The sequence below is a fragment of the Rhineura floridana genome, chromosome 1, assembly GCF_030035675.1.
Source record: "Rhineura floridana isolate rRhiFlo1 chromosome 1, rRhiFlo1.hap2, whole genome shotgun sequence".
In the NCBI taxonomy this organism is placed as follows: Eukaryota; Metazoa; Chordata; class Lepidosauria; order Squamata; family Rhineuridae; genus Rhineura; species Rhineura floridana.
Genome location: NC_084480.1, coordinates 185,954,520 through 185,981,386, shown reverse-complemented (window position 1 = coordinate 185,981,386; position 26,867 = coordinate 185,954,520). Strand labels below are relative to the sequence as shown.

The 26,867-nt window shown below is 40.2% G+C and overlaps 1 protein-coding gene across 10 annotated transcripts in view; it reads left to right on the top strand.

Moving 5' to 3' along the window:
* The window catches only part of CTNND2 (catenin delta 2), a 1,018,171-nt gene that overhangs the window by 676,509 nt on the left and 314,795 nt on the right, over window positions 1-26,867 (top strand). For all 10 annotated transcript variants that reach the window (XR_009758379.1, XM_061589265.1, XM_061589272.1 and 7 more), the window contains one exon: window positions 3,880-4,132. Coding sequence is in view for 9 of the 10 variants with exons in the window: in XM_061589265.1 (XP_061445249.1) it covers window positions 3,880-4,132 (253 nt within the window). In the remaining variant the exon portion in view is untranslated. The remainder of the gene's footprint in view (window positions 1-3,879; window positions 4,133-26,867) is intronic.

Below are 26,867 nucleotides of genomic sequence, written 5' to 3'. Positions count from 1 at the left end.
TCTGCTACCACTTTTATAATCAATTTGATTCCTATATTGACCATGTGGTGATGTCCACGTGTACAGTTGTCTTTTCGGTTGCTCAAAAAATGTGTTTGCAAGAAACAAATCATTGCCTTCACAGCATTCATAAGTCTCTCTCCTGCATCATTTCTATCTCCTAGGCCCCATTTCCCCACAATTCCTAGTTCTTCTCTGTTCCCTACTTTTGCATTCCAGTCCCCCATGATTATCAGTACACCTTGTTTTAGTGTGTGATCAATTTATCCCTGTACTTCTGCGTAAAATCTCTCCAATTCCTCTTCTTCTCCTGTGTTTGCCATTTAAGCGTAGACTTGGATGATGGTTATGTTAATAGGTTTCCCATTTAATCTCATTGATATCACTCGCTCAGACCTTGAGTAATAGCTCTTAATTGATTTTGCTACATGACTTCTCACTATTAAAGCAACCCTGTTTCTTCTTAATTTCTCATTTCCTGCATAAAATATTTTGTAGTTGCCTGACTGAAAATGTCCCATTCCCGTTCTTTTTAATTCACTCACGCCCAGTATTGTAATGTTGATACGTTCCATTTCTTGCTTGACAATTTCTAACTTTCCCTGCTTCATGCTTCTCACATTCCATGTTCCTATTGTGTGCGTCATACAACTCCGGACTCTCCTTTTGCACCTGTGCGCATCAGCCTCTGGGTTTCCATTCGGCTTTGACCCGGCTGCGTCATTAGTCACAGCGCTACTCATACTTGTCCTTTGTTCTTCCCCAGTAGCTCGGTGAGTGTCTTCTGACCTGGGGGTCTCATCTTCCACCACTATCTTGTGTTGCATTTTGGATACTCTGTTCATAGGTTTTTCGTGGTAAGAAGTATTCAGAGGTGGTTTACCATTGCCTTGAGTTTGGATGCATCTTAGTCTGGTGTTTCAGTGTTGACCATTCCGCCTTGGGTGCCCCTGCTAGGAGTTTAGCCTCTTGGTCTAGACTCCTGATGGCAGTGCTTCAACACTCTCAAACCCCCTCACCATGTTAAGGTGTGTATCTTAGAGGGGGTCCTACTGTATGTGAACTGCCAATTATTATTTGTTCAGTTTTTATTAATTTATTACTCTTGTACACTGCTCAGTGACAAAGTTTTATTTAATACATTTTTATTTAATTTTTTACTCTTGTATACTGCCCAGTGACATAAAGTTCTCTGGGCAGTTTATAGTAAATGTGAACACAATTGAAATACAAAGCAAAGCATAAAACCATTGGAAAAAGGGGGGGCTACATAAGGTTGCTGTTAGTATATATGATGATCATTAAGATTAAATAAATGTTACACATGAACTAGTATAGCTTGGTATCACTGCATTCTTTTTGAATGTCTACTAACTAATGTTTAGTGCAGAACCATCATAACCATTGTCATAATTAACAAATACATTTTGTAGTTCAGCTTGCTGTTCCATATACACTCAAATTAAAATTGCATGAAGAAAAGGAATATATCAAATTCAAACTAGAATTGATAAAATACTTTCAAGGTGAAGATGTTTAAAATTGGCTGTATCCTAATTGGTATGTGGTATTTTTAAAGATCACATGGAATACTTAGGAAACATAGGTGTGAAGTGTACTTGCTTGTAAGTTATTGTAGTGCTTGAGACAGACCTATATCAGTCCATTACAACTATATAATAAAATTACAAAAGCATATTTTTGAGAGAAATGACACACATGATTATAAAAGAGCTTAAAATAACAACTGAACAATGAGAAATATCCTCAGGGTTAAACAAGGCTATACATACGTTCTTTATCCATCTTAATTCCCTCTTAATTATCAAATATTTCTTCTAGTAAAATGGAAGTACCTTCATGATATGAATCAGTTCTGAGGCCATAAAGTTATATAGAGACTTTAAAAGAAGAAACCCCATTGGTGTTACCTTGATTGCATAATTTGGGATGACTGTTCATTGAGGGCAAATCTAGAAGTTCAGTGGGACCTGGATCACTGCTAAATATATACAAAGTCTTGGTGGAGAGGGCGAAGGAAGAAGTCAGAAGAAAAGATGCTTAACCTTCCTTGCTTGCTTCTTCTTCCTTTGACTCCTGTTCTCCACTGTTTTCCCCTCTGCTGCTGCAATGCTTCTCTGGGATTCCTGTCCACAGAAAAGCAGCTGGGGGAGGTGAGTGTAAGAGGGAGATGTTTGGCAGGGGAAGATTTAAGCACTCTTTCTCCACACACACCCTCAAAAACACTCCCTTCCATCACTTTTTATGTTTGTCAAGAGAACTGCATTCCCAGGCATTCCCAGGCTAAAGGTTCTCTTTAGTCGTAATATGAACAGAAGGAGGGAAACCACAGAGATTTTTCCTCACACTCCCCTCCCTCCTCTTTGTTGTACTTGTGGTTGGGCCTCTCAGAGAAGTTGCTGTGCAGTGGTAGGTTAATAATAGGGAGAGTGACAAGAATTATGTTATATTGTTGCCCAGTCGTGTGAACATTTACTTGGAAATAAGCCTCTTTGTATTATATGGGATTTATTTCCAAGTCAGTATGCACAGAATTGCAGCCAAACTAAAAGAAAAAAAGAGCTTAAAAACAAGAAAAAATTACATTAAAACAGTACAGAATATATGCTAGCCTATTATTTAAGACTGCTATGTAGTAGAGCTTTGCGCATACCGTGGACTGCAAAAAAGACAAATAATTGGGTGTTAGAACAAATTAAAGCAGAATTATCACTAGAAGCTAAAATGGCGAAACTGAGGTTATCATACGTTGGACACATAATGAGAAGACATGATTCAGTAGAAAAGACGATAATGCTGGGAAAAACAGAAGGGAGTAGAAAAAGAGGAAGGCCAAACAAGAGATGGCTTGGTTCCATAAAGGAAACAAGAGACCTAAACTTACAAGATCTGAACAGGGTGGTTTATAACAGATGCTGTTGGAGGTCACTGATTCATAGGGTCTCCATAAGTCGTAATCGACTTGAAGGCACATAACAACAACAAATGCTAAACTCATCAAGAACCACTATAATTCAGATTTTTTCTCTGGCCTTGATGAGTTTTTCAGCACCTTAAATTGATAATTATCTGTGGTAAGGCATATTAAACTAGGAGCTTGATCCATGTTGGTGGAGCTCTGCCACAACAGAGTAAAAAGAAACTCCTGTATAAATTGGCCCTTATCTGGCATAAAGTTGGATCTTGCCTCAGACATCTTTAGTTGGAAGCAAACCTAATAAAAAAGATGGAGTGTTGTTCAAATAATTTGAAAAATAAGCAAATCCTTAATTACATTGCTGCTGTTAATACCCCTCAGTGGATTGCATTTCACTTCTTCTGTAGGCAGGAATTCTGAATATGGTATTGGGATATATGAAGGTTTGATACGGAAAAATAGTTTAATTAATTTATATACATTCGTAATTATTCTTGTATAGTCTTAACATAAAGAAGGAGATGGTGGGATGTGTACATGTATATTTCAGTCTTAAAACGTTTTTATCTGTTATGGAATCCCCAAAGTAGGGCTGCAGTTACTAACAGCGGTTTTGCCTTTTTAAAGACCTCCAGATTCGGTAGCAGATAAGGTAGCACTGTAACGCCTAAGAATTTTGTTTTTGTTTGTATGCTTATTTGTGGCTACCATTACTGACTATACTACAAGCAGTTAATCTGCTGGCTAAATATAATACTTTATTTAAAGTTTTCATTTGAATTGTATTTCATGATGGTTTCAAGAATGACTGTTCTTTTTTTTCTCGTTCTTTTCAAACCCCTGTTTATATGTGTGTATTTTTTTCCTCTGCCTAGACCTGGTTAACCATTTCTGTGAACAGGTCCTCAATTTTTTACTTTGTCCCTACTTTCCTGTCGTAGCCCCATCTTCCCCTGGTGTCGACTCCGTACCCTTACAGCGCACAGGCAGTCAGCACGGCACACAGAATGCAACAGCGACCTTCCAGAGGGCCAGCTATGCAGCAGGCCCAGCCTCCAATTATGCAGACCCCTACCGACAGCTGCAGTATTGTCCTTCTGTTGAATCACCATACAGCAAATCTGGACCAGCCATCCCACCTGAGGGAACCTTGGCTAGGTCACCTTCAATTGATAGCATTCAGAAAGATCCCAGGTGGGTGAAACCTTACTTCTATCTACAGTTTATATGAAGTCATAAAGAGGTTTACAGTCGTAACCAATTTCATATTTTACAAGTGTGGCGTGTTATTCAATAAGCTAAACCAATTGGTCAGTTGATGTTTTTGCTTACTTTGTCTGTTCTTCTGTTAGCACTTTTTCAATGCAGTTGCCTGTTTAACAACAAAGATGAGAAACTAATACGAATACATATTACTGTGTTCCTCTGTTTAATCTTCCATGAAAATCCTTCCACAAACACATTTCATGCATTTGATCTAATAATTAAATGAGGGTGTATTACTATATTTGGATTATTGTGGTGATTTCCCCATTAGCAAAGGAAATTATTGTTGTCTGTAATGGTTAATAGTTTTTTTAAAGCTACTAGTTCAGCTGCAGTTAAGAGAGAGAGAATGTTTCCAGGTCTTGTTGTCATATGGACTTTTAATACAGTATATAAAGGATTGATTTGGGTTTAATGAAGAATATGCAAACAAATCTTATTCAAAAAGATGTGACTGATTTATACAAAACTCTCATTGGCAGATGGTGTGCCTTCTACGTTTTTATGCAAAACAAATCCTGAAAAGCTGAATATGCAGAGTAAAAAAAGTTTATTCACTATAAAAACCCTATGCATTTAAAGTTTTAAAAATACCCAGCACATTGACTGTAAGGCTGTGTTTCGACTTGGAAGATGAAAAAGTTGGTTTCATAGCTTATGGTAATATTCCACCTCTGTTTCAGAAGCAAATGTTTCTGTCAAAGCTTCTTAATGTTTTCCATGTTCAGTTTATGGATGGATGTCTATTCAGTGTTTAACAGTTCAGACACATAATTATTGCTTGTGTTTTGGTGTTCAGTGGAACATGCGAAGAATTAAATTGTGAATGGGGCAGGGATGCACACATCCTGCCTTCATCATCCCAGACTGCTCTTTAGATCTTTGCATGATTAGAGGGTTTTTAAGCACATTCATTTGTTGTTTAAAAACGTCCCTGTTTGGGACAGAGCTTGCATGTGCACCCCTGCCTTGTCCACACTTTAGCCATTTGTGCGTTCATGCAAATGCCTAAACACAGCTATAGACTTAGTGTTATTTTAAAACATATTTGCATGCAGTAGAATTCTTCTTAACAATGAATAGCTTTCAAAAAGTCATATAAAACACATATTTGTAACACCACTTGAAGGATCCTTGTTTTATTAAGTAATAAGCCACCTTAATAGCTAAGAGAACTTTGACATTGATTCAGATAGCGCTTGTCTCTTATGTCATTGCCCGTTTTTAAAAGGCTGGTTGTTTTGGTGTTGTGAAATCCTCACCTGAGGACTTTACAATAATAGTTTTAAGTTGTGAAGTAGTTCTGTGACAAACCCTTCATGTATAAAATTCAGTCACTGACTTACTACCTTCACAGTCCTTTAGTCAAAAGACCTTGTTCTGTTTTCTTTCGTTAGGTCTTTAAGGAGATAAATATCCTATATTATACAATTTGCATTGTTGCTGTCTATAAAAGCAGTGTATATTTTCAAGCAGTTTTATTATTTTTCATAGGGAAAAAATGGAACCCCTTATGATAAGCTGCAGTTCCATCTATATTGCCATGAAAGTGTTGTGAGATTAAAATACAGAGTGCAAGGCATCACTTATTAAGATAAGCTGAAATGTTCCTGAGGAGCCCTTATGAAATACCTGCTTTGTTTGTTGTGATTTGTTGATTTGTTGAATATAAAACAGTATTAGGAATCATTATGAGATCAACTAAAACATTAAACCATAGCATGTCTTTTACCTTGTCCATTAAAAAACAAATGCTGCAAGGATTCAGATAAATAGAAATTCTGAAATAGAAATGTCATCCTCTGTGACTTCTGGTCCTTGCTTCCTTTTGCCGCTTAGTGTTCTTAGCCACCATATCCTTCAGGGATTGACAGATTTGGCCGAACGAGGCAGCAGAAACCTTAAAATAGCCTTTTTGCAATTAACAGCTATTTGCAGCTCCTTTCTTCCCTTGGGGTAGATACTTCTTATGCTGTCTCTTGTTCTTATACTGTAGAGACTGTTCAGCTTTACAGGCAGTCACTTAATGCTAAAAGGAATTTGGCACCATGATCCTACCATGTGTGCCTGGGCAACAACTCTATAACACAACATCCAGTTTTGTGCCATTGCATTGAAGCAGCAGTTGTGTATCCTAGCCAAAGCACTTCCTTGGTGGCGTAATTATGAAGGAAAGCTGGGAGAGGGGGAAAAAACCCAATTTAAGTATATAAATATGAAAACAGTAGAATTTTCTGAAAACTTCACCAACCCTCTTCATACATAAACCCTTCTTGAATTCTGCTGTATTTGAATGTTGACTATATCATACTCACGTGGACAATAATTGTTTTTTTAAAAAAATGTTTTTAATGCTGTTTTGTTTTAATGTATTTTAAGTTCTGTTTTTATGATGTTTTAAAGTGTTTTAGTGCTTTGTTTGCTGCCCTGGGCTCCAGCTAGGAGGAGGGCGGGATACAAATTAAATAAATAAATAATAGCAGACATCACTGAAAACATAAAGATAAGCAACCCAGATTATTTAAATACATTAGTAGCAGGAGACTGAGTAAAATGTGGTTGGATCTCTAGATGACAAGAGAGTCAGTGGAGGATAAAGAGATTACACAGAGGCTGAATAGATTCTTTGCATCTGTCTTCACAGAGGAAGATATAAGGCAGATCCCTGTGCATGAACTAAATTTCACAGGAAGGAAGTCTGAGGAACTGAGGCAAATAGTGGTGATGAGAGATGAAGTTCTAGTCCTAATAGACAACTAAAACAAAAGGCCAGGGCCAGGATAGCATCCACCCAAGAATTCTTAAAGTACTCAGATGTGTAATTGTTGATCTTCTGTACCTAAGGACTAGAAAGTGGCCACTGTAACACCACTTTTTAAAAAGGGAACCAGGGAGATCCTGAAAATTACAGGCCAGTTAACTTAACAGGAAAACTGGTGGAAAATATTGATGAAGATAAAATTACCAAACATATAGGAGAACATGTCTTGCTGAAGCAGAACCAGCATGGCTTCTGCAATGGCAAGTCCTGTCTTACTAACCTGTTAGAGTTATTTGAGAATGTCAACAAGCATACAGACAGGTGATCCAGTTGACATACTATGCTTAGACTTTCAAAAGGTTTTTGGCAAAGTACCTCAACAAAGACTCCTACATAAGCTGAGCAGTCATGGAATAATGCATATACAGTCATTTTTACATATACATTCATGGGGTCTGATCTGGCACTGACTGATAAGGAATGAGACCTTGGAGTCATAGTGGATAGCTCAATGCCAGTGTGTGGTAGTTGTGAAAAAGGTGGATTCCATGCTAAGGAGCATTAGGAAAGGAACTGAGAATAAAACTGTGTTATATCATAATGCCATTCTACAAATCAGTGGCACGGCTGCACTTAATTTACAATATTGTGTACAGTTCTGGTTGCCTCACTTCAAAAAGAATATTGTAGAGTTGGAAAAGGGCAACCAAAAATGATCAAGGGGATGGAGCAACTTCCATATGAAGGAACGTTACAACATTTGGAGCTTTTTAGTTTAGAGAAAAGTGAGACATGATCGAGATGTATAAAATTATGTATGGAATGTAGAAACATCATACATGATAGAGGTGTATAAAATTATGCATGGCATGTAGAAAGTGGGAAGAGGAAAAGCTTTCCTCCCCATCTCATGAAACAAGAACTTGGGGCCATCCAATGAAGCTGAATGTTAGAAAATTCATGACAGACAAAACAAAGTACTTGTTCATCCAGTGTGTTGTTAAACTATGGAATTTGCTTCCACAAGAGGTAGTGATAGCCACCAACATGGATGGCTTTAAAAGAGGATTAGACAGATTCATAGAGGATAAGGCTATCAATGGTTGTTGGTCACAATGGCTGTATTCTACGTCCAATGTCGGAAGCAGTATGTCTCTGAATACCAGTTACTAGAAATAATAGGTTTATAACCATTCCATAACTGGGAAGGGGGTGTTGCAGTGATATCTGAATGCAGCCAATATTTTTGTAATGTGGCAATACTTTTATTTGGTCATTCCAGTTTCCACGGCAAAAGGAACCAAGGAATCCTTTTCTTTGCAGCAAGAAAGAACATATGAGCCAATAACCTGTTAACAAGAGAATAATGAAACACCAACATCAAATAATTGCTCATAAATGAAGCTAATAATGAGTTTTATAGATTTTAAAAGCTGCAAATATAGCACAGAGGACTCATTACTAACAACCATGCAAATCATAATTTTAAACATTAACAATATGTATAATTCATGATTGCATTTAAAGTATGTCGCATGTTGAGATGCCAGGAAAGTAAAGTTGATGATTCAAGGAGAGCTCCCAGATGAACCTTCTACCAGTCAAAATGACAATAAATAAGCAATTAAAACATCATGTACAAAATAAGATCCTTTTCCCTACCTTCTGTAGACCCTAATGCTCGTTGCCTGCCATAATATAGCCTTAATTCAGCTTGTGCAATAAGATTACAAGCATCCGATAATTTAATCTTCTTCAGTGTTATATTTGCAAAAACAAAATAGGAAAATCAATGCTCCTTGTATAGTAACCTTTCTGAACAGAAAATAATAATAGATTAATAATGATCACAAGAGAGCTGAAGTGTTGAGAGAGGCAAACAATCTTGCTTAGAAGAAGCAGAAATGCATTCCATATCTATTTTTGGACATATAGACAGCTTTCTTCTGCCATCTATCAACTTATTTACAAAGTTGCTTTTTTTAAAAGAGAACTTTAGAAAAATAACCATAGAATGTAGCTTCTAATACACAAGACTATGCTTTTAAGGACTATGTAGTAAAGTCTGTCTTATATATATTGATCCCAAGAAATAATTGCTGTTTCTTGTTTTCATATAAAGTTAACTCTCTTCAGATTTTATCCTGCTATTTAATGGATCTCTTACCAATACATCATTGTGGATTTCAAGCATCACATTTTAATTTTCTTTAAAAATGTATGCTGCAAAAGCCTATGTTAAAGAAGTTCAATATGCAATGATTTCTCATGCTGTTTCTCAGCAGCGCTGGATTAAAGAGCACTAAGACAGCTATATAGTAAGCTGCTTTATACCCAGTCAGACTATCCATTTAGTCCAACATTGTCTACTCTGACTGGCAGCAACTTACCATCATCTCAGGCAGTGATTCTTTCCTATTACCTGCTATCCTGAGCCTTCTAACTAGTGATGTCAGGAATTGCACTGAGGAACTTTTGCATGTGCTCTACCACTAAGCTTTGTTCCCTCTCCCTAACTAAATCTGCGTGTAAGGCCTCATGTATCCTTCATTGCCAGAATTCTCACAGAAATAGTCATATGGAAGCAAATACCACCTTGCAAAATTCTGGACCTGACATTTGTTATGTTATAGAATAAGTTTACACAGATTGATGGGGTCTTATAGGACTTTCAGCTGGGAATTCCAGTACACACTTCTGCTATCTGGTGGGTGAGGAACAAACTAGCCACCTTATTCAGAGATGTGCTAGGAATCTGATAGAGTACTCTCAGGTAATTACCAAACTGTGTGGAACCGAACTTAACTAGGCCTGCTTCTGGTGCATAAAAGTGTCTTGTCCCTGAGACAGAAATATGGCCAGACTCTTATGAAATAGTGATTGGCAGAATTCAGTTCTTTATCTCCTCTGTCATGAGAAGTATCTACATTTTTCCTGTTCATTTGCTTTTATGACTTTAATTTATGTAGTGATTCAAACATGTAAATACATTCTCGTTACATTTTTTCCAATGTTTCCTATATAGTTACTTAGAACTCCTACGAGTTTAAACAGAATATGGAGATAATTGTAATTAAAAAAAACGCATTTGTTCTTTATTAAGCCAGATGTGTTTAATTGTGAGTGGAAGTTACAGTAGAATGACCACTGTGCTAAGTAGAGATGTACGTAGTTGGCATATCACATTAAACTAGGGTTGCCAGGCTCAGGGCCTGAGAATGATTCTGTATCTTTAAGAGAAGAGACAATTCAGCCAAGTGCAGGTTTTCTTGCAACATTGTAATGGGAAAAACTACAAGGTGAAATTCTCCCTTCCCCCTGCACAACTTTTAAATATACAGAAGACTTATTGGAGGAAATATGGTTAACATGTAAGCAACCTTGGAAGATTGGTAAGGTGCTTTAAAAACCATGTTCTTTGCTAGAAAAATTACATACAGAAGTGGCAGACCTGCCCAGTCAAAATTGCTGAAACTACTGTTTAAAACTGAAGTCATAGTATTTGACCGTGGTTTGAGTTTGTTATATATTGGTATTCCATAATTAATTTTTCAGAAGCCAGGAACACTGACCAAAACACAACATTGGGGTAGATGGGGGAGTTGTATTTGCATCAAGATAATCGAGTAAACTAGCCCTTTTCAAGTATGCCCTCCATGCAATTAGGATATGTGAGGAAAAGGCAAGGCTGCACTCATTAGCACCTCTCCCTCCATCACATTCCCATTACTCAGCTCTAGCACCTTCCACATGTTTCAGGGGTAACTTCTCTACTCATGTAATTTTTCTGTATAATTTTGTTAGTGCAGAAATGCAGCTTCGCTTACCTGCGCGAAGCTCTGGGGAGCAGGAGCACAATTGCGGCCGAGGGTGAAGCCGCAGTAGCCATTTGGAAGAAGGGAACGTCGCGCGTCGCATTGGGATGATGCGCGACATTCCACACAGAGGGGTCGGAGCTAAGGGGCTATTTAAGCCCACTTAGCCCCCTCCGACTTCCTCTTGGCTTGCGACGCCCGTCCCGCCCTCCCTCTTTTACGGTGTGCCCATGGTCGCTTCGGGGCTGAGTAGGAATTTTTATCCTGCCCACCCTTGTTGGCGGGCAGGTTTTTTGCCTGCTCCACACTTTGGGGGATGGAGGAAATCGGGTTAGAGGGTGTCGTGATTAATAGGCTGTGTTTTGGCTAATTTGGCTAATTTGGTTCAAATCAAATTATTAACGTGGACATATTTTGGACATGGATTCGGTAAAGTGCGGGAGGGGAAATAGGTAATGACAGCTAGGTGGCCCCCTTAGGCACCTTTCAAGGTGATTGGTGGTTCTGGAGGCCTGTCTCTCAGGGTTTTACAGCCCGAGGGCAGGATATGGGCTGCTTTTGGGGCCAACTTACCTCATCCACCTGAGGGTTCTACGGCCCCGGGGGGTGGTGACGTGGGAAGGCCTCCCTACTCACCTACAAGGTGTGGCCGGGGCAAGGGGTAAGCAAAAGGGGGCTTGCCCTTGGCCCCAGCAGGGGCTGGTCGCCCAAGAGCTGTAGGGCAAGCTGCTTGCCTATAGTTAGTTCCCGCACTTAGGTTACACCTCTGCAGGTCACTTTAAATGTTCTTGTTTATAATTTAATAAAGTGGCCCTTTATTCAACCATAGCTGCTGTTGTCTGCGTATTATTTCACCCATCAACCGCAATTGTAAATCATCCATGATCTTACACGAGTAAAGCAGTGCATGGAGTGTGATGGGGACACATCAAAAAGGGTGGGGCCAATGAATGTATCCCTGTTGTCCTCCTCACATGATTCAAATTGGGTCATGGTAGTGATGAGAGTGAATGCCTGACTAGAGCTTCTGTGTTAAACAAATACTGATTTCTAGAACAGCTGGCATCCATAGCAGAGAAAGACTTTGGCGTGAAAGAGACTTGGGTACAACTGCATAATTTGATGCTTATGGGAATGTGCTTCCACATCCAGGATCACTTGTTACTGGGGCTTATCGCTCACAAATAATTCTGGATTGGGCAGTTGATATTCAAGGAATAGCCTTCTTAAAAAAAAGATGATAATATGGGTTTGGATCCACTTTTGCTTGAGTGAAAGTCTGTTCACAGCATGGAACTTTCATGGTTCTTGAACAACTTCTCCTGAGGATCATGGGTTCCTTAGGAAATGCCTGAGTTGTGGCATTAAAGGGGCTTGGGAACACTGAAGGCTGCTGTAAGTAGGAGGGGTGACCTCTCCTCACACAACTATGGAACCAGCCCATGATGGTAATTATTAGTAGTATTATTAGAATTTTCTACATATTATACCACTGTACAAACCCAAGAAGTTATTGTCCAGTCTTAAGAATTTAAGATTGCATGAGCACATATGTGTTTAGACTGGAGTGTATTGACTTGTCTAATTGCAGCATCACAAAGCATGAAATCATGCCAGCATTACATTAATATCACAACAGCATTTCTGGCAGATCTTCAGCAGGCATGTTTTGGAGTGAGCTATAAAAACACTAGTCTACATCAAAGCTTTCCCAAGCTACACTGTCTCCAAATACATTTTCTCACAATTAAAGTTGGATGCAAAATCTTTGACAAATATTTTTAATCCCCTCATGGAACAACTTTCTGGGTAGAGGAAATGCCTGTTACACTATTGGTTTATAGTACAGATGTGTATTTCAGTGTCCATTGGTGGGAGGTGTGGCAAATGCAAGAGGCAGACTGCCTTTTATGTGCTTTTCTGGGGGGAGGGGTGTTTGTGTGTGTGTGTGTGTGTGTGCATGTGTCAAAGTCTCAATCACTCCCAGATTTTATTTATTTATGACAGTTTTTGCATCTTCAGCTGTGTTTATCTGTTTCTGTATATTAGCATAGGGGGAAAATAACACTAAAAGTAGCTGCCTGGCTGTACTACTGAGAGAACTATAGCAAGAGATGCATACACAGCCTACAACCCATTTGATTACATTAACATGTTAACTCTTCATTAGTTTGATATTAGGAAATATTGTCTGCTTCAGTCTCCTGAACTTGTCAACTGATATACAACAAAACAAAAACCAAAATGCTTTCTAAATTTGTTGTAATAGGGCACTTATTCTTCCCCTTTATATTTGAGAGTTGAGGCTACTAAAGCGTAAATCAGCCACATTATTACTCTGCTTAAATCTCAGCAAACCCTTATAACACTGATGAGGAATCTCTGAGCCAGTCATGGTCCTTCAGGGAGTCCCATTTGGTCCCCGAGGCCATTTTCCCCAAATCATCCTTTTCAATGAAAAGGATCAATGTAGGATGGGGTTTTCAAAAAAACTGGGTCTACTAGCTTTTACTGTGCATGTAGACCCAGTTTTTCCCCCTTCATTGATGTGCAAAGAAGCAGTCCCTGCCAGAGATGAAAGAGCTGCAAAAGGGGTGGGGGTGTCAGCGATGTCTGTGAAACTTCCCTGGAGTTTTCTTCCCTTGTGTGAGAAGTGTGAAATATTATTGCCTGGCAGTTACAAAAAAACACTGTATGTGACAAAAATGTCCTTGTAAGCTTACTAACAGTGCAATGGATGAATTAAAAAAAGAGAGAAGAGATTAAATTTAGGAGACTACAGTCACTACTTCTCAGCCTCATGAAAACTATTCATAGGATCACCATAAGTCGGAATCGACTTGAGGCAGTGTACAGTGTATTTCCCTCATTTTATACTTCTGCTTAGTATAGAATAGCATGGAAGAAAACATGCTTCTGGAACGTTATGCTAGCACTGAAGGTTAATGGATGTTTTCAGAATTCAGATTTGCTTGTCACTTGAGGTGTTTGCTTCAGGTTATACAAATCTAATGTCTCATTAACTTTGAATGTCTTGCAAATGAAACTTGTATGTGAATGAATAACAAGAACCGTCAGAAGCGATAAGGGAAAGTTGCCACCTGCATTTCTAGTGCACTATGCACTGAACAAACTGGTGAGACTGTTGGTGCTAATACACAAACATTTTATTGAAATATATATATTTTATTCCTGGAGAACTGCATTGCAAAGGTTCTTTTGGAGTATTGTCCTGCCAAGAAGGTAAATTGCCCAACATTTTTTAGTTATGTGTTCTTTATCTGCGACCTAGAAAATCTGGCTAAACTACCCTATAAAGAAACAGCTGTTGCTGTCTTGCTCTTGCAAACAAGTTTATATACCTCTATGTATGTATTTTTGAAATGACTGCAGGCAAGTAATTTTCTGTATGCCTCTCTAAAAGTTACACGTTAACATGCCAGATACACGGTGGACCATTTTCACATGAAGAACATACATGTGTTCACCATTTTTACAACCTTCCCTACTCACATTTTAATGTAGTGGCAACTATAGTCCAAAGCAGTTTTAAGGAATGTAGCAAACAACTTTTGTACTTCTGCATATTCAGAGGATTTTAAATTCTGTTCACTTTAATGATCTGAGCCAGATACTGGTTGCTCACATCTTTCAAGTAAGCTTTCTGGAATCCCTGTTCAGTTGGCCCACCAACCATTTGAGGTGATAAGTTCCTCTAGAGCAGTGTTTCCCAAAATGTGGTATGCGTACCCCTGGTGGTACGCGAAAGGGTTTCAAGGGGTACGCGGCCGAATGTTTTTTTTGTACTTTATCATTGGGTTTTAGCGGCAAAAAATGTGTGCGTGTGTTCTTTTAAGAGAAAATACAGTTCTTGTGATTTTTCCAGTTTCTCACACAATCATGTGAGGGAAGATCAATATAATAACAGTGGTTTATCCCGATGTTATTCAACACGTAGTCTCTTTGGCTCTCAATGCATTCCTTGTCTTTTCATGCACCCCTCCAGTTTCTCATAAGACTCGGATTCCCTCGCAATGACTTTGGCCACCAAAAAACGCTTCTACAAACAGACAGATGGTGCCACAAAGATATTTATGCCATTTTGAAAGTAAACATAAAGAATACCAGGACAAACCTATAGAATTCTTTGAAAATAGGCACAAAGATCTTCAAAAATCTCAAAAAACAATGAACACTATGACTGGAGGTAGAAATTTAAATACTATGGAAGCTTCATATAGAGTGGCGTATTTAATAGCAAAATCTGGAGCTCCTGAAGCGATTGGTGAGACATTAGTTAAACCTGCAGCAAAAGTAATGGTGCAAGTAATGATTGGAGACAAGGCAAGCAAAGCAATAGATATTGTTCCTCTCTCAAATAATACAATTCATCGTAGAATCACAGATATGGCCAAAAACGTACAGCAGCAATTATTGTCACGAGTTAGACAGAGTCGCTACTATGCACTTCAGGCAGATGAATCCACCGATATTGTGAATTTAGCGAATCTTTTGTGTTTTGTCAGATACGAGCAGGATAATGAAGTTCATGATGATATTTTATTTTGCCAACCTATACCAACCCGAACAACTAGAGATGATATTTTTAAAGTTATTAATGACTTTATGAAAGACAATGACTTGGATTGGAGTTTCTGTGTTGGAATAAGCACGGATGGTGCGAGAGCCATGATTGGTTCTAAGAAAGGAGTTGTGGCATGTATTCAAGCTGTTGCACCAGAAGCAAAATTGACTCACTGTTGCATACACAGAGAAGCGCTTGCCACCAAGAACATGCACACAGATCTGAAGCAAGTGCTTGATGTTGCTGTTAAAATTATCAATTTCGTGAAAGGTCACCCTCTGAATGCTCGGCTTTTTTCTTTGCTTTGTGATGAAATGGGTAGTGACTACACACAACTCCTATTTCATACTGAAGTGCGTTGGCTTTCGCGGGGAAAAGTCCTAAATTGTCTGTTTGAGCTACGAGAAGAACTTCAAGTTTTCTTGGATAAAACTTGTAACCTGCAGGACCGTATACATGACTGGAACTGGTTATGTAAATTAGCATACATTGCAGATATCTTTGCTCATTTAAATAACCTTAATCTCTCCTTGCAAGGAAAACTCACATCCATCTTCCAGGTTCAAGACAAAGTGAGCGCAATGATCTTAAAATTAAAGCTATGGCATAAACATCTCAGTCTTAATGAATTTGATTCCTTTCCATGTCTTCATGACTTAGTAACAAACTCGACTAATGAACTTGATAGTTATGTATTGCAAACTATGAAAGAACACTTGGAAAGTTTACAGAAAGATCTTCGAAAGTATTTTCCTGAACCAGACCGCAGTTTTGAGTGGATAAGAAATCCTTTCCTCACCAGTGTTCATACATTGCCAAATAATCTCTCAAATGCAGAACAAGAACAGTTCTTGGAGCTGACTTCAGATGGTTTCCTGAAAGCAAAATTTGAACAAAAAGAACTGACTTCATTTTGGTTAAGCATTAGTTCTGAATATTCAGTTCTATCGAATAAAGCTGTTAAGTATCTTCTCCCCTTCCCCACATCGTATTTGTGTGAGGTAGGATTCTCTGCACTTGTGAACATCAAAACAAAAAAACGAAACCAAATTATTGATGTGGAGCCCCATCTTCGTCTTAAGATCACAAATATCGAACCGGATATCACCGCACTAATATCTGGTCACAAGCAGTTCCATCCCTCCCATTAAACAGTTGTTTTGTATTGACAATTTTAATAACAAAAAAGTATTACTCTTTATTTCCAGAATGGTTTTTTTTTGTTTGAATAATAGTTATTTTAATTATTAGTATATGAATTATTTCTATATTTTTGAATATATATTTTTGTTATATAAATATTATTTCTATTATTAAAATATTTATTACTTACTTTGTATTTATTTTTTTACAAACATTTCATATAAAACTATAGGAATTACGAATGTGTTATAATACACAAGCAGACAGGAGGAAGCCCTGAAAAGGATTTTTGAGAGCTGGCTTCAGCAAGCAGAGGACCATGGAGGCAGGAAACTGGAGGCAGTGAGGGAAAAGCAGGAGAAGATAACAGAGTAAGATCCTGAGTTCCATGCTAGAGCTTAGATGCTCAGAAGCAAAGTGATTTTGGCATCAAATGGGTTGGAAATCAGAGCAGTGGAGATAAATTGGCTGTGAAGCCCTACAGGTTATATACCTTCCTAAACAAAAACTTCAAAGCACATTTCAAAGTTGATTGGATGTAAGAAGGCGCTATCCATGATCAGCCTTTCCTTTCCTATAGCAGAGCCCTACCTGTACTTAGCAGGATGGGGCAGGTCTCTGTCCTGACCACATATTCTTAATTTCTTTTGTGGAGACTAGTTTATATCTTGCCATTCTTTTGGCCATTATAATTAAATTTATACTCTTGATTGATTAGTGGACTGCTCTGTAGAACAACACCTTAGTTTAATGTTGGCATGACTGAATTGCATTGGCTGAGCTATGTGTTCTGTGCACGTGACTTGCAACATTACCTCCATTGAGGTAATCCATTTAGCTATTTTGACTACTTTTTCACGATGCTTTGCCTGCAAAAGAAACCATAATGAAGCCATTGTCCTGGCCTACTCCGTTGGAATCAGACTCAGAATCATTGGTGTGTTTTTCTCCATTATGTTTAATGTGAAATTTAACACGAGAGCGGTTCATGGATCAGCTTACAGGTGACGCAGTTCTCTGCGACATTACGAGAAATTACTAGGCAAGGCTACTCAAGCGAAGATGTTGCAGCAACCTGAAACACTCCCTGGGACCACTTAAATAAGGGTGGGGTGGGCTCACTACTTGCGCGGGAACTGTCTCTCAGATCTGCCTTGGGCAAGCAAGTGGATGTTCCGTCACATAGGAAACAACCTCAATCTGTTCGTGCTTGCACAACTGACAGAATGTCCTTGGTAACAGGGAGGAGACATTGGTTGTTTACCAGTCCTCTCCTCTGATCTCACCAGTTCCTCCCTACCTGGAAGCTGGGGGTGGCTCGGGAGGGCTGGCAAACTCTGGAAGTGTGGAGGTATGAAGCTTGTTGGCCGGCCCTGTCTATTAAACAGCCGGCGGCATCTCAAGAATGGGGCTGTCGCTGACCAGACTACTGAAATTTTCTCCAGTTTCACCCCTTCCTCTGTAGCCTACTAGGGCCTTCCCCAGGATTCCAGTCCTCCTACTCCTCTTGCTCATTTCGCTAGAGTTCTCTATGGGGCCCATGACAGTCATTTTAAAATTAATGCAATTGGAGTGGAATGTCTCCCAGTTTCTTGCAGCTACCAGCCTGCCAACACTTTTTAAAGGTGGGTTAAATGGAACATTCCTCTATAATTAACATCATTTTCCTGGGACACATCATAAGGCCCTAAACCTAATTGGAGAGTGCTGCTTTGAAAGTGGATTAGGGGATAACTGATCTGTGTAAGGATCTATTTATATATCTTGGGTGGCAGCTGCTTCTACAACTGAGCTTTCTAATATACGATACACTTCAAAAAAGGTTCTAGTATTTCATACTTCACTACTGTGTATACCCCATCCACACTACGGGACTTCTCTATACATTCTCCTTCTGAAGTGAAAAGAGCAATCTGTTCAGTCTAAGTGTAATCTTTACTACTTTATGATGGGCATGGTAACATAATTTGTTAGTCTTCATTCTTTTTGTTTCCTCCATCTCATACCTCTTATCTAATTTTGAATTTCATTGTGTTAGCCATAGTTTTTGGTTATTGTTTATATAGTGCCACCAGTGCATATGGCACTTTACAGCATTAACAAAAAGGCATGTCCCTGCCCCAAGGAGTTTATAAGCAAGGTCTGATAGTAGGGAGAGAACAGAAGGAAAGGAGAAAGGATGAATGTGAATAAATACAGTGAGTATTTAGGTGGAAAGGTAAAAAAAAAGGGGGGGGGAGAACAAGTCCTTATTCCAGGTTTGACTACAGTTTTCTTTCTTCCCTTACCTCACAGCAGTTTGGAAGGTGTTTTTTGTGGGTTTTTTGCATACTAGCTCCTGGGAGATCTCCAGTTGCCAGGGTTCTACTTACGTTCATTGTATTTTGCTTGATATTATGAATTTATGATGGTATTGTGGTTTTAATTGTTGAAAGCTGCCCTGAGCATCTGCATTAGAAGAGCAGGGTAGAAATGTTCATGTACATAAATTTTCATGCAAATAAATAATGCTTCTGCTACTTACTGTTGGTTTATTTTATTTACATAATTCCCTATCTTCTTCTATCATGAAACTCAAGGCAGCATCTATGGGATTCACATGTAGTCTCTGATCCAGGAATTACCTTTATCAAGACCTGCTTGATTAAGAAAAGTGGCTACATCATCTGCTTTCAGACCCTGGATATCATGGATCTTTTGTTGCACTCCCAAGCTTAAGTGTAGAGATTTCTAAACACTGCTTCTAATGATACACCAATAAGCCATTCACAAAAACATTATTGTCACATATTTCTTCTCTGCTTTTGGCAGCTGGTGTGCTGTCATTTTCCCATAACATTTCTATTAACTATTGATTACAGATTACATTCCAATTTCTTCAGATGTAGTAACAAAAACTTACTCAGTAATGTTGTGGAAGAAGTCATGCAACAGCTGGGAGCCTACATTAGTAGGAAATTCTTATGATTTTTCTACTTAAGTCACACTTAGTGCAATAATCTTTGCGCAGGCATGGCACTGGATTTTTTCTTCCAGAACTGGTGTATAGAAAAGGAAGTTGCAAACGTCAGTGTACGCTTCTCATTGCAACATCTAATTTAAAAGTCAGGCAGAAGGATCCTGCAATCCTATACATGCTTACCTGGGAGTAAGTCCTATTGAACTCATTGGGACATCTGTACAGGTTTACTCTGTGGATCCTGTAAAAATAATTGTATACATACCTTATGGTGAAAAAAAATATTGTTACTTTTTATATAGTGGCAATTGTTAGTTGCTTCCAATTTTTTTGTCTGGCTCTTTAAGAAAAGGTGAAGGATAAGTTAAAAGGTATGTTAGAGGTTTTGTGTTTTATTGAAAATCATAGAGTTGGAAGGGGACTAGAAGACCATTGAGTCCATCCCAATGCCTCTGAGCATATGGTGAGTGGTAGCAACACTTGCCATCTCCAAAGATGGAGAATTATATATTTGTATGTTTGTTGATATTCTTCTTACTTTGCTTCTTTCCTGTGTTACTAATGTTTCTACAGAGAATCGAATCTAGAAATTTTTATTTCCCTCATTATTCATCCTAGAAATCTGTGTCAAATTAATTTTAATTAATTTCAAAGCCTTTTTATTGGTCAATGTCATATGATGATGAAGACAGCCTTTTGTGATTCAAAATGGAGGTTATGTTCTATTTCTATTTTGGATGCATTGAATCTGAAACTGCAGTGTGATGTAATATCAGACTGATTACAATATGTTACTACTTCAGGAATGACTCTAGCTATTGGAAAAAACAAACTTTTTCAGCCTTCAATCAATCAATCAATCTTTATTGCCTAGCCATAGGCCATTGCAAGTTGCACAATTACAAAAGTTATATAAAACAATGATTTAAAACATACAACGATAAGTTTCATGAGATATACAAGATGGCTGTCTTAAAACTCCCCTAAAGATTACTCGAGCAGTTGGGCTACCTGTGTCGCCCAAATCTTTTGTGCCGCACAGGCGAAAAGAGCAACCCTGTATGTGACCATAGGGTCTTCATCGGCTAAGAGAAAGACAATGGTATCCTGCAAAGATCCCCCCTTTGCCATCAATTCGCTCAGTATATTGGTCCGCGGATGTGCATATAGGGGGCATTCTAGCAAATAGTGCGGGAGGTCCTCCACCTTATTAGCCCCACATATGCAGAGTCGCTGACTCCACAGAATCTGATTATAACGTCCCATCAGAACGGCATTCGGCATTGACTGGAACCGGAGTGCGGTAAAAGCTTGTCTGAGATTTGGTGTCATTGGGTGGGCCAGATAATTTGCCCTTTGATGGTCTTTTTTTATAACCCCAAACCATCCTAAAGATTTGGAATTGGTAATCGCCAGTCTATCCAGCCAGTGACAGTGCAAGAGAATTGACTCTTTCAGCCTTGTTCTGTCGTGGGCAACTGAGTCGGCTGGGGAGATGTGGTACAGATGGTAAATCCCAGAGATCTTTTCGCCCCAGAGTCTATCTCTGAAGGCCTGCTCGCCGCATAGTTTCAAAACAATCTTAGCATGTGAATTTTTAATTGAATCCCAAAATTTAAGTAGAGCACAATGAATAAGAGCGCTTACAGGTGGAATGCCCAACTCAGCGTGCAGTAAAGCTGCTGGGATGCCTACCGGCAAGTGCAGGAGTTTTTTTGCAAAGATGTTCTGCACCACCTCGAGATTACGAAGAAGAGGACCCTCCCAGCCCCAAACTGGGGCACCATACAAGATCTGCGGTATGACTTTGCTGTAATAAATTTTCAGGGCTGGGGGGATGAGGTTACCTCCTGTTGATCTATAAAAGCTCAGGATAGCTCCACATGTTTTCAGGGCAATGGCTTTGGTGTATTCAATGTGTTTTTTCCAAGAAAGATTATCCTGAAAAAATATGCCGAGGTATTTAAAAGAACGACATTGTTCAATTGGATGACCATCCATTGACCAAAGAAAATTACGGTGCCTTTTACCAAAAACCATGACTTTTGTTTTAGCATGGTTGATCTGTAGCTTTTCTTTTAGGCAAAAGGCACTACATTTCAAAAGTAATCTCTTTAGCCCATTATGCGTCATAGAAAGAAGAATCATGTCGTCTGCGTATAAAAGGATCGGGACTTTCCTGAACCCAACTGCTGGGGGAAAATATTCTGAGCCTGTCAGTTCAGTGACTATATCGTTGAGATAAAAATTAAAAAGAAAGGGCACCAACAAGCATCCTTGTTTCACTCCCTTGTTGGAGTCGATGGGGTCTGTTAGCGAGCCCATGTAACCCACCCTCAGTCTAGCTTTATTGCCAGTATACAGTTCCCTTATAAGGAATAAGAGTCGTCTATTAATATTCGTGTTGGCTAGCTTGGACCATAGCATTGTCCTATCGATGGAGTCAAACGCCGCCGCCAGATCTATGAATGCAGCATATAAGTGTTTAGTGGGGCCTAACATACATTGCCTTGCAATAAAATAAAGAGTTACGCAATGATCTACCGTACTTTGTCCTTTACGGAAACCAGCTTGCTCAGGGAAGATGACATTGTTGGCAGATTCCCACTCTTCTAATTTCGTTAGGAGATATTTAGAGTACAATTTAGCGGCAATGTCAAGGAGGCTAATAGGACGGTAGTTGTTTGGGTCCTGCCTGTCCCCTTTCTTGTATATAGGAACAACAACACTCTGTTTCCAGTCCTCCGGGAAAATGCCAGTATTGTTCAGTTGTGTGAACAGCCTGGCTAGAATGGGTATCCACCGATTGGGGAATTCTTTAAAAAGCTCAGGGGTTAGCATATCCTCCCCTGGAGCTTTACCGACCCTTAAGGAGGATATAAGTGATTTGATTTGACTACCTGTGACTGGGGGCCAATCAGGTAAAGGAGGCTCCAGAGAGTGGAGAGGGGCCTCAGTGGTTCCATTTGGGGATGCATATAGATTACTAAAATGGGCGTGCCAGATCTCTGGAGGGATCTGGTTTGAGCCGATAGGTCCTGACATTCGCATCCCCTTGGCCACTGTTTCCCAGAATAGGCGCTCATTTTTCTCTGTGGCCGCCTGGGCTAGTTGCTGCCATTGGGATCTGGCATACTGAGCCTTTTTACTTTTTAGCAAAAGCTTATAGGAGGTGCGTAAGGTCACCAAGTGAGCACGCACAAAGTTTTCAGGGTCTCTAATTGCACAGATGTGCAATTGACAGATGTTTCTTGGAGCTTTTGCATTCTTGGTCAAATCAGGTGATTCTTGAGCGCCACGAGGCCACAAATTGGCCACTCTGGGTCAACATTGGTCTGAGAAGGGATACGATAGATTGATACGACTTCAAAACATCTAGTTCTGGGTCTAACGCGGCACCTCTGATAGAGAGAAGAGAATTGGTGGCAAGAAAATGAGAGATAGAGGACTGCACGGAAGAGGACCAACAAATTCTCCGTTCTGTCAGTAAAACTCCTTCTAGACTCGTGTGGGCCACGGCAACGACGGGGTGCTGAAACTTTAGCGACATTGAGAGAGGGAAATGGTCACTATGCGGTCTGTTTACCAGTTCAAAGTTTATAACTAGTGAATATAGGGCGTTAGAGATAAAAATATAATCAATGACACTGGCACCCCTGCTGGTTAAATAAGTGTACGCCCCTTTGGATGTATCTAGAGGGGAGCCATGTAGGCATTCTAAATGGAACAGATGCAAAAGTTCAAGTAGTCTATTGCCTTGTTTGTTGGTTCTTAAATTAGAAGAAACCCTGTCACTCCAAACATTGTGAAGACTAGGGCCCTGGTTTGAGGAGACCCCAGGATCCAGCCCGGCGCCCCCCAATCTGGCATTAAAGTTGCCACACAAAATCAGTCTAGCACTGGGGAATTGATGTTCGAATTTTAACAATGTATCAGTGAGAAGGTCCCATATACTACCGGGGCTCACAGATTTAGCTAGGTGAGGTGGTAAATATACATTGATTATAATAAGTGACCCTGTATGCAACCCCTCTAATATCAGCGCTAGAAAGTGTTGAGCACTGCTTGAATCAATGGGGTAAATTTCAACTGGGAGATCTACAGCAATTGAGATACTAAGACCCCCACTGCCGCGACCTTTGGTGTTGGTCCTGATGGCTGGGGAGGTGAAAGTTCTAAAGCCATTAATGCATAGGGAGTTGGGTTGGGTTAACCACATCTCTTGTAAACACATGATCTTAAATTTGTGGAGGAAGGGACCCAGATCCAGATCTGAGGTTTTATTGGCCCAACCCATAATATTCCAAGACAAAAGTGATAATTGTCAGTCAGCAGTTATAGCATCCAACTCCTTTGCAACACATATGCATCCATTTGTTGTGGGATGAGTAGAAATAGGGGTCAAAGTGTGGCGATCATCTCTCAGTTGGGTATGTACATGGACAAGGTTGTTGATATTCCCCTCCGCCTCCACAAGAGGCGGGTTCGGCACCCTAAAGATCTTTGCCTCCACCGGCAGTGGGGAGAAGGCAGAGGAAGCTCCTGGGATGAATATAGAGCTAGCTGGGGGAGCCAGATCAGGCACTGCCAGATGACTCAATATTAGGCTGGGAGTTGGGAGAGATGGTGGGTGACGTTCTCAAGTTCACCTCGTGTCATTGAAGAATCTTTGTTGGAACCGAACCACGGTGCCTCGTCGGTGTGGCGCCGTTCCTTATATTCTCCGGAGATGTGGGTACATCTCCCTTCTTAGATGTATTCGTGTCCGGCTCCTCTGCTACACCTGGGTCGTCAACATGAGGTTCCGATCGACAAGTGTGAATCTGTAACAGCTGTGCTGTTAGTTGGTCCAGTCTGTACATTATTTCAAGGCGATCTACTGGGGCAAGAGCTCCAAAAGAATGTAAAAGCGCCTGTTCCTCCTTGTCCAAGGGGTCATTGTGTCCATTGACAAGTTGAGGGGAGATCTGTGATGTAGGGGGCGCAATCTCTTTGAGGGATATTAGCTTTGGCTTTTCCCTCTTAGGACTCTCTTCCGGTGCATGTAAGTCAATGAGCCATCCTCGTTTCAACCAAGGATTATCTTGATGGCAATTTAGACATGTCCGGAAATTAGGAAGTAGGGCCTTCGGCGTGGCCCTATTTTCAAAGAACCTTACGGGGGTTATGCCCAGTTTGGCAAGTTTTCCCTTTGCAGACAAAATTTGGGTCACTACTTGAGGTGAGAGGAAAGTGACCACTGCTCTTGCTCTGATGCCATTATAGAACAGATACTGTACTGAGACTATATCTTGGAGCTTGAGCTGCAGCAAAAGAGTATCCTTTAATATCTCCACAAGGTGGTACTTACAGGATATTTGGTCTACTATCCCATCAGGGCTAATTTGCAGTGATTCAAAATTAAGTTCCATCTTGAGTTACTTAAACCTGCCTCTGTCTTCTGTATAGCCTTTTCCTTCCATAGGGCCTCCTGCCATGGGTCTTGCCTGAGGGGGAGCGCATCAGGTGCTCTTGTAGGAGGGGCAGATACCGATGTCAAAAGGGGGGCATCTGAGCAGTGGTTAGGATCGGGTTCCCTCTGTGATATAGGGTAGATCTTATTCAGCTGCTGAGGAGGTAGTGACTCTTTTGTCATCCTTTTGCTCCTTGCCGTTTCCTTATCCAGGAGGTCAAATAATTTCTGGAAATTCATTTTGTTGCTACGAGCCGGCTTCTGGTTTTTGAGGTTTTTACTCTTCTTTTTGTTGTCGAGTGCCCTTTTCCTTGGTCGGCTAGACCTGGTTCGCAATGAGGCTGGCTTAATCTCTATAGCAAAAGATGGCGTGGGTTTAAACCACTTCATTTAAGGCGAGGTGGGCATGGTCAATTAAAAACATAGAGCACATCTAGAATATATTTCACCTCCCACTGTTTTATCTTGTGCAAACTGAGACACTTCTGAGGTCCACTGGAGACTATTCTGCAGAACAGTCAGTGCCATTATTCCACAATTGTTTTTGGAGCTTTTTTCTAGTGTTGCAAAGTGTTGCTGTACTTCACATATTCACAGAAATAGAAGCAAAATAAGATGATTTCCTATAGGAAACTTCACTAAAATTGAAAAGTAAATCAAACATATTTAAAGTGACTATCTGAACTATATCAACTGTCTTAATAATGTTGCTTCCTCCCTGCTAAAATAAGATCAGCACAGCACATGTCTTGTTTCTATTATTTGGGCTGATTACAGATGTTGCCACCACTCACCATATGCTCAGAGGCACATGTTACCAAATTCTTCCAAGCTACACAGGAAGTGGATTGGACTGTGAAAGATCCACACAAATGGTGTTTGCATTTTGACCAATTTGTAGGGCAGTCCAATATCTCAGAGAGGAGGTCAGGTCTCCTGCTCCCCTGGTGCATTTACTATAGCTGCCCAATTTCCCTGCTTTTTAAAGTTTGATAGAAATATCTCCTAGTTATAGGTACATTCTTAAACTGCAAGGTTTTTTGCCTATTAGTGAATTTCTCTGCTTTTAATCCGGGAGGTAAGAAATGGGATCCTGTACAAGCATGCATAGAATGGATTGATCATTTGCATGGTTATTGAGTTCAGTGGGATTTACTCCCCTGCAATCATGCTTAGGATAGGTGAAACTGACCACAGGGGATGGGGAGGGGAGGAGGAGGAGGTAGGGGAGATGGGGCAGAGGGGAGGAGGGGGATGGGAGCAGGAAGGAGGGGGAGAGAAGGACAGGTTTGATTATTTGCATGTTTATCGAGTTCAGTGGGATTTACTCCTATGTAATAATGGTTAGGTAAAACTGACCATGGGGGAGGAGAGGGGAGGGGAGAGGAGAGGGATGGAGAAAGGGTGGGGAGAGGGGAGGGGAGGGGCAAAGGAAGGCAGGTTTGATCATTTGCATGCTTATTGAGTTCAGTGGTATTTACTCCCGTGCAATCATGCTTAAGATAGGTAAAACTGACCATGGGAAGGGGGAGAGGAGGGGAGGGGAGGGGAGGGGGAGGAGCAAGAGGGAGGGGATAGGAGGGAGGGAAAGGGAGGGTGGGTTTGATCAGTTGCATACTTTTTGAGTTCCATGGGATTTATTTCTGCACAATCATGTTTGAAAATGGCAGTGGACTGCCTTCAAGACGAACCCGACTTATGGCGACCCTATGGATAGGATTTTCATGGAAAATGGTATTTGGAAGTGGTTTTACCATTGCCTTCCTCTGAGGTTAAGAGGCAGTGACTGGCCCAAGGTCACCCAGTGAGCTTCATGGCTGTGTGGGGATTCGAACCCTGGTCTCTCAGGTTGTAGTCCAATACTGACCTGGGGGAGGGACAGGAGAGGAGATTGGGTGGATGGGCACTGGGCAGAGGGGAAGCCCCTTTCCTTTCCAAAAGGAAAGCA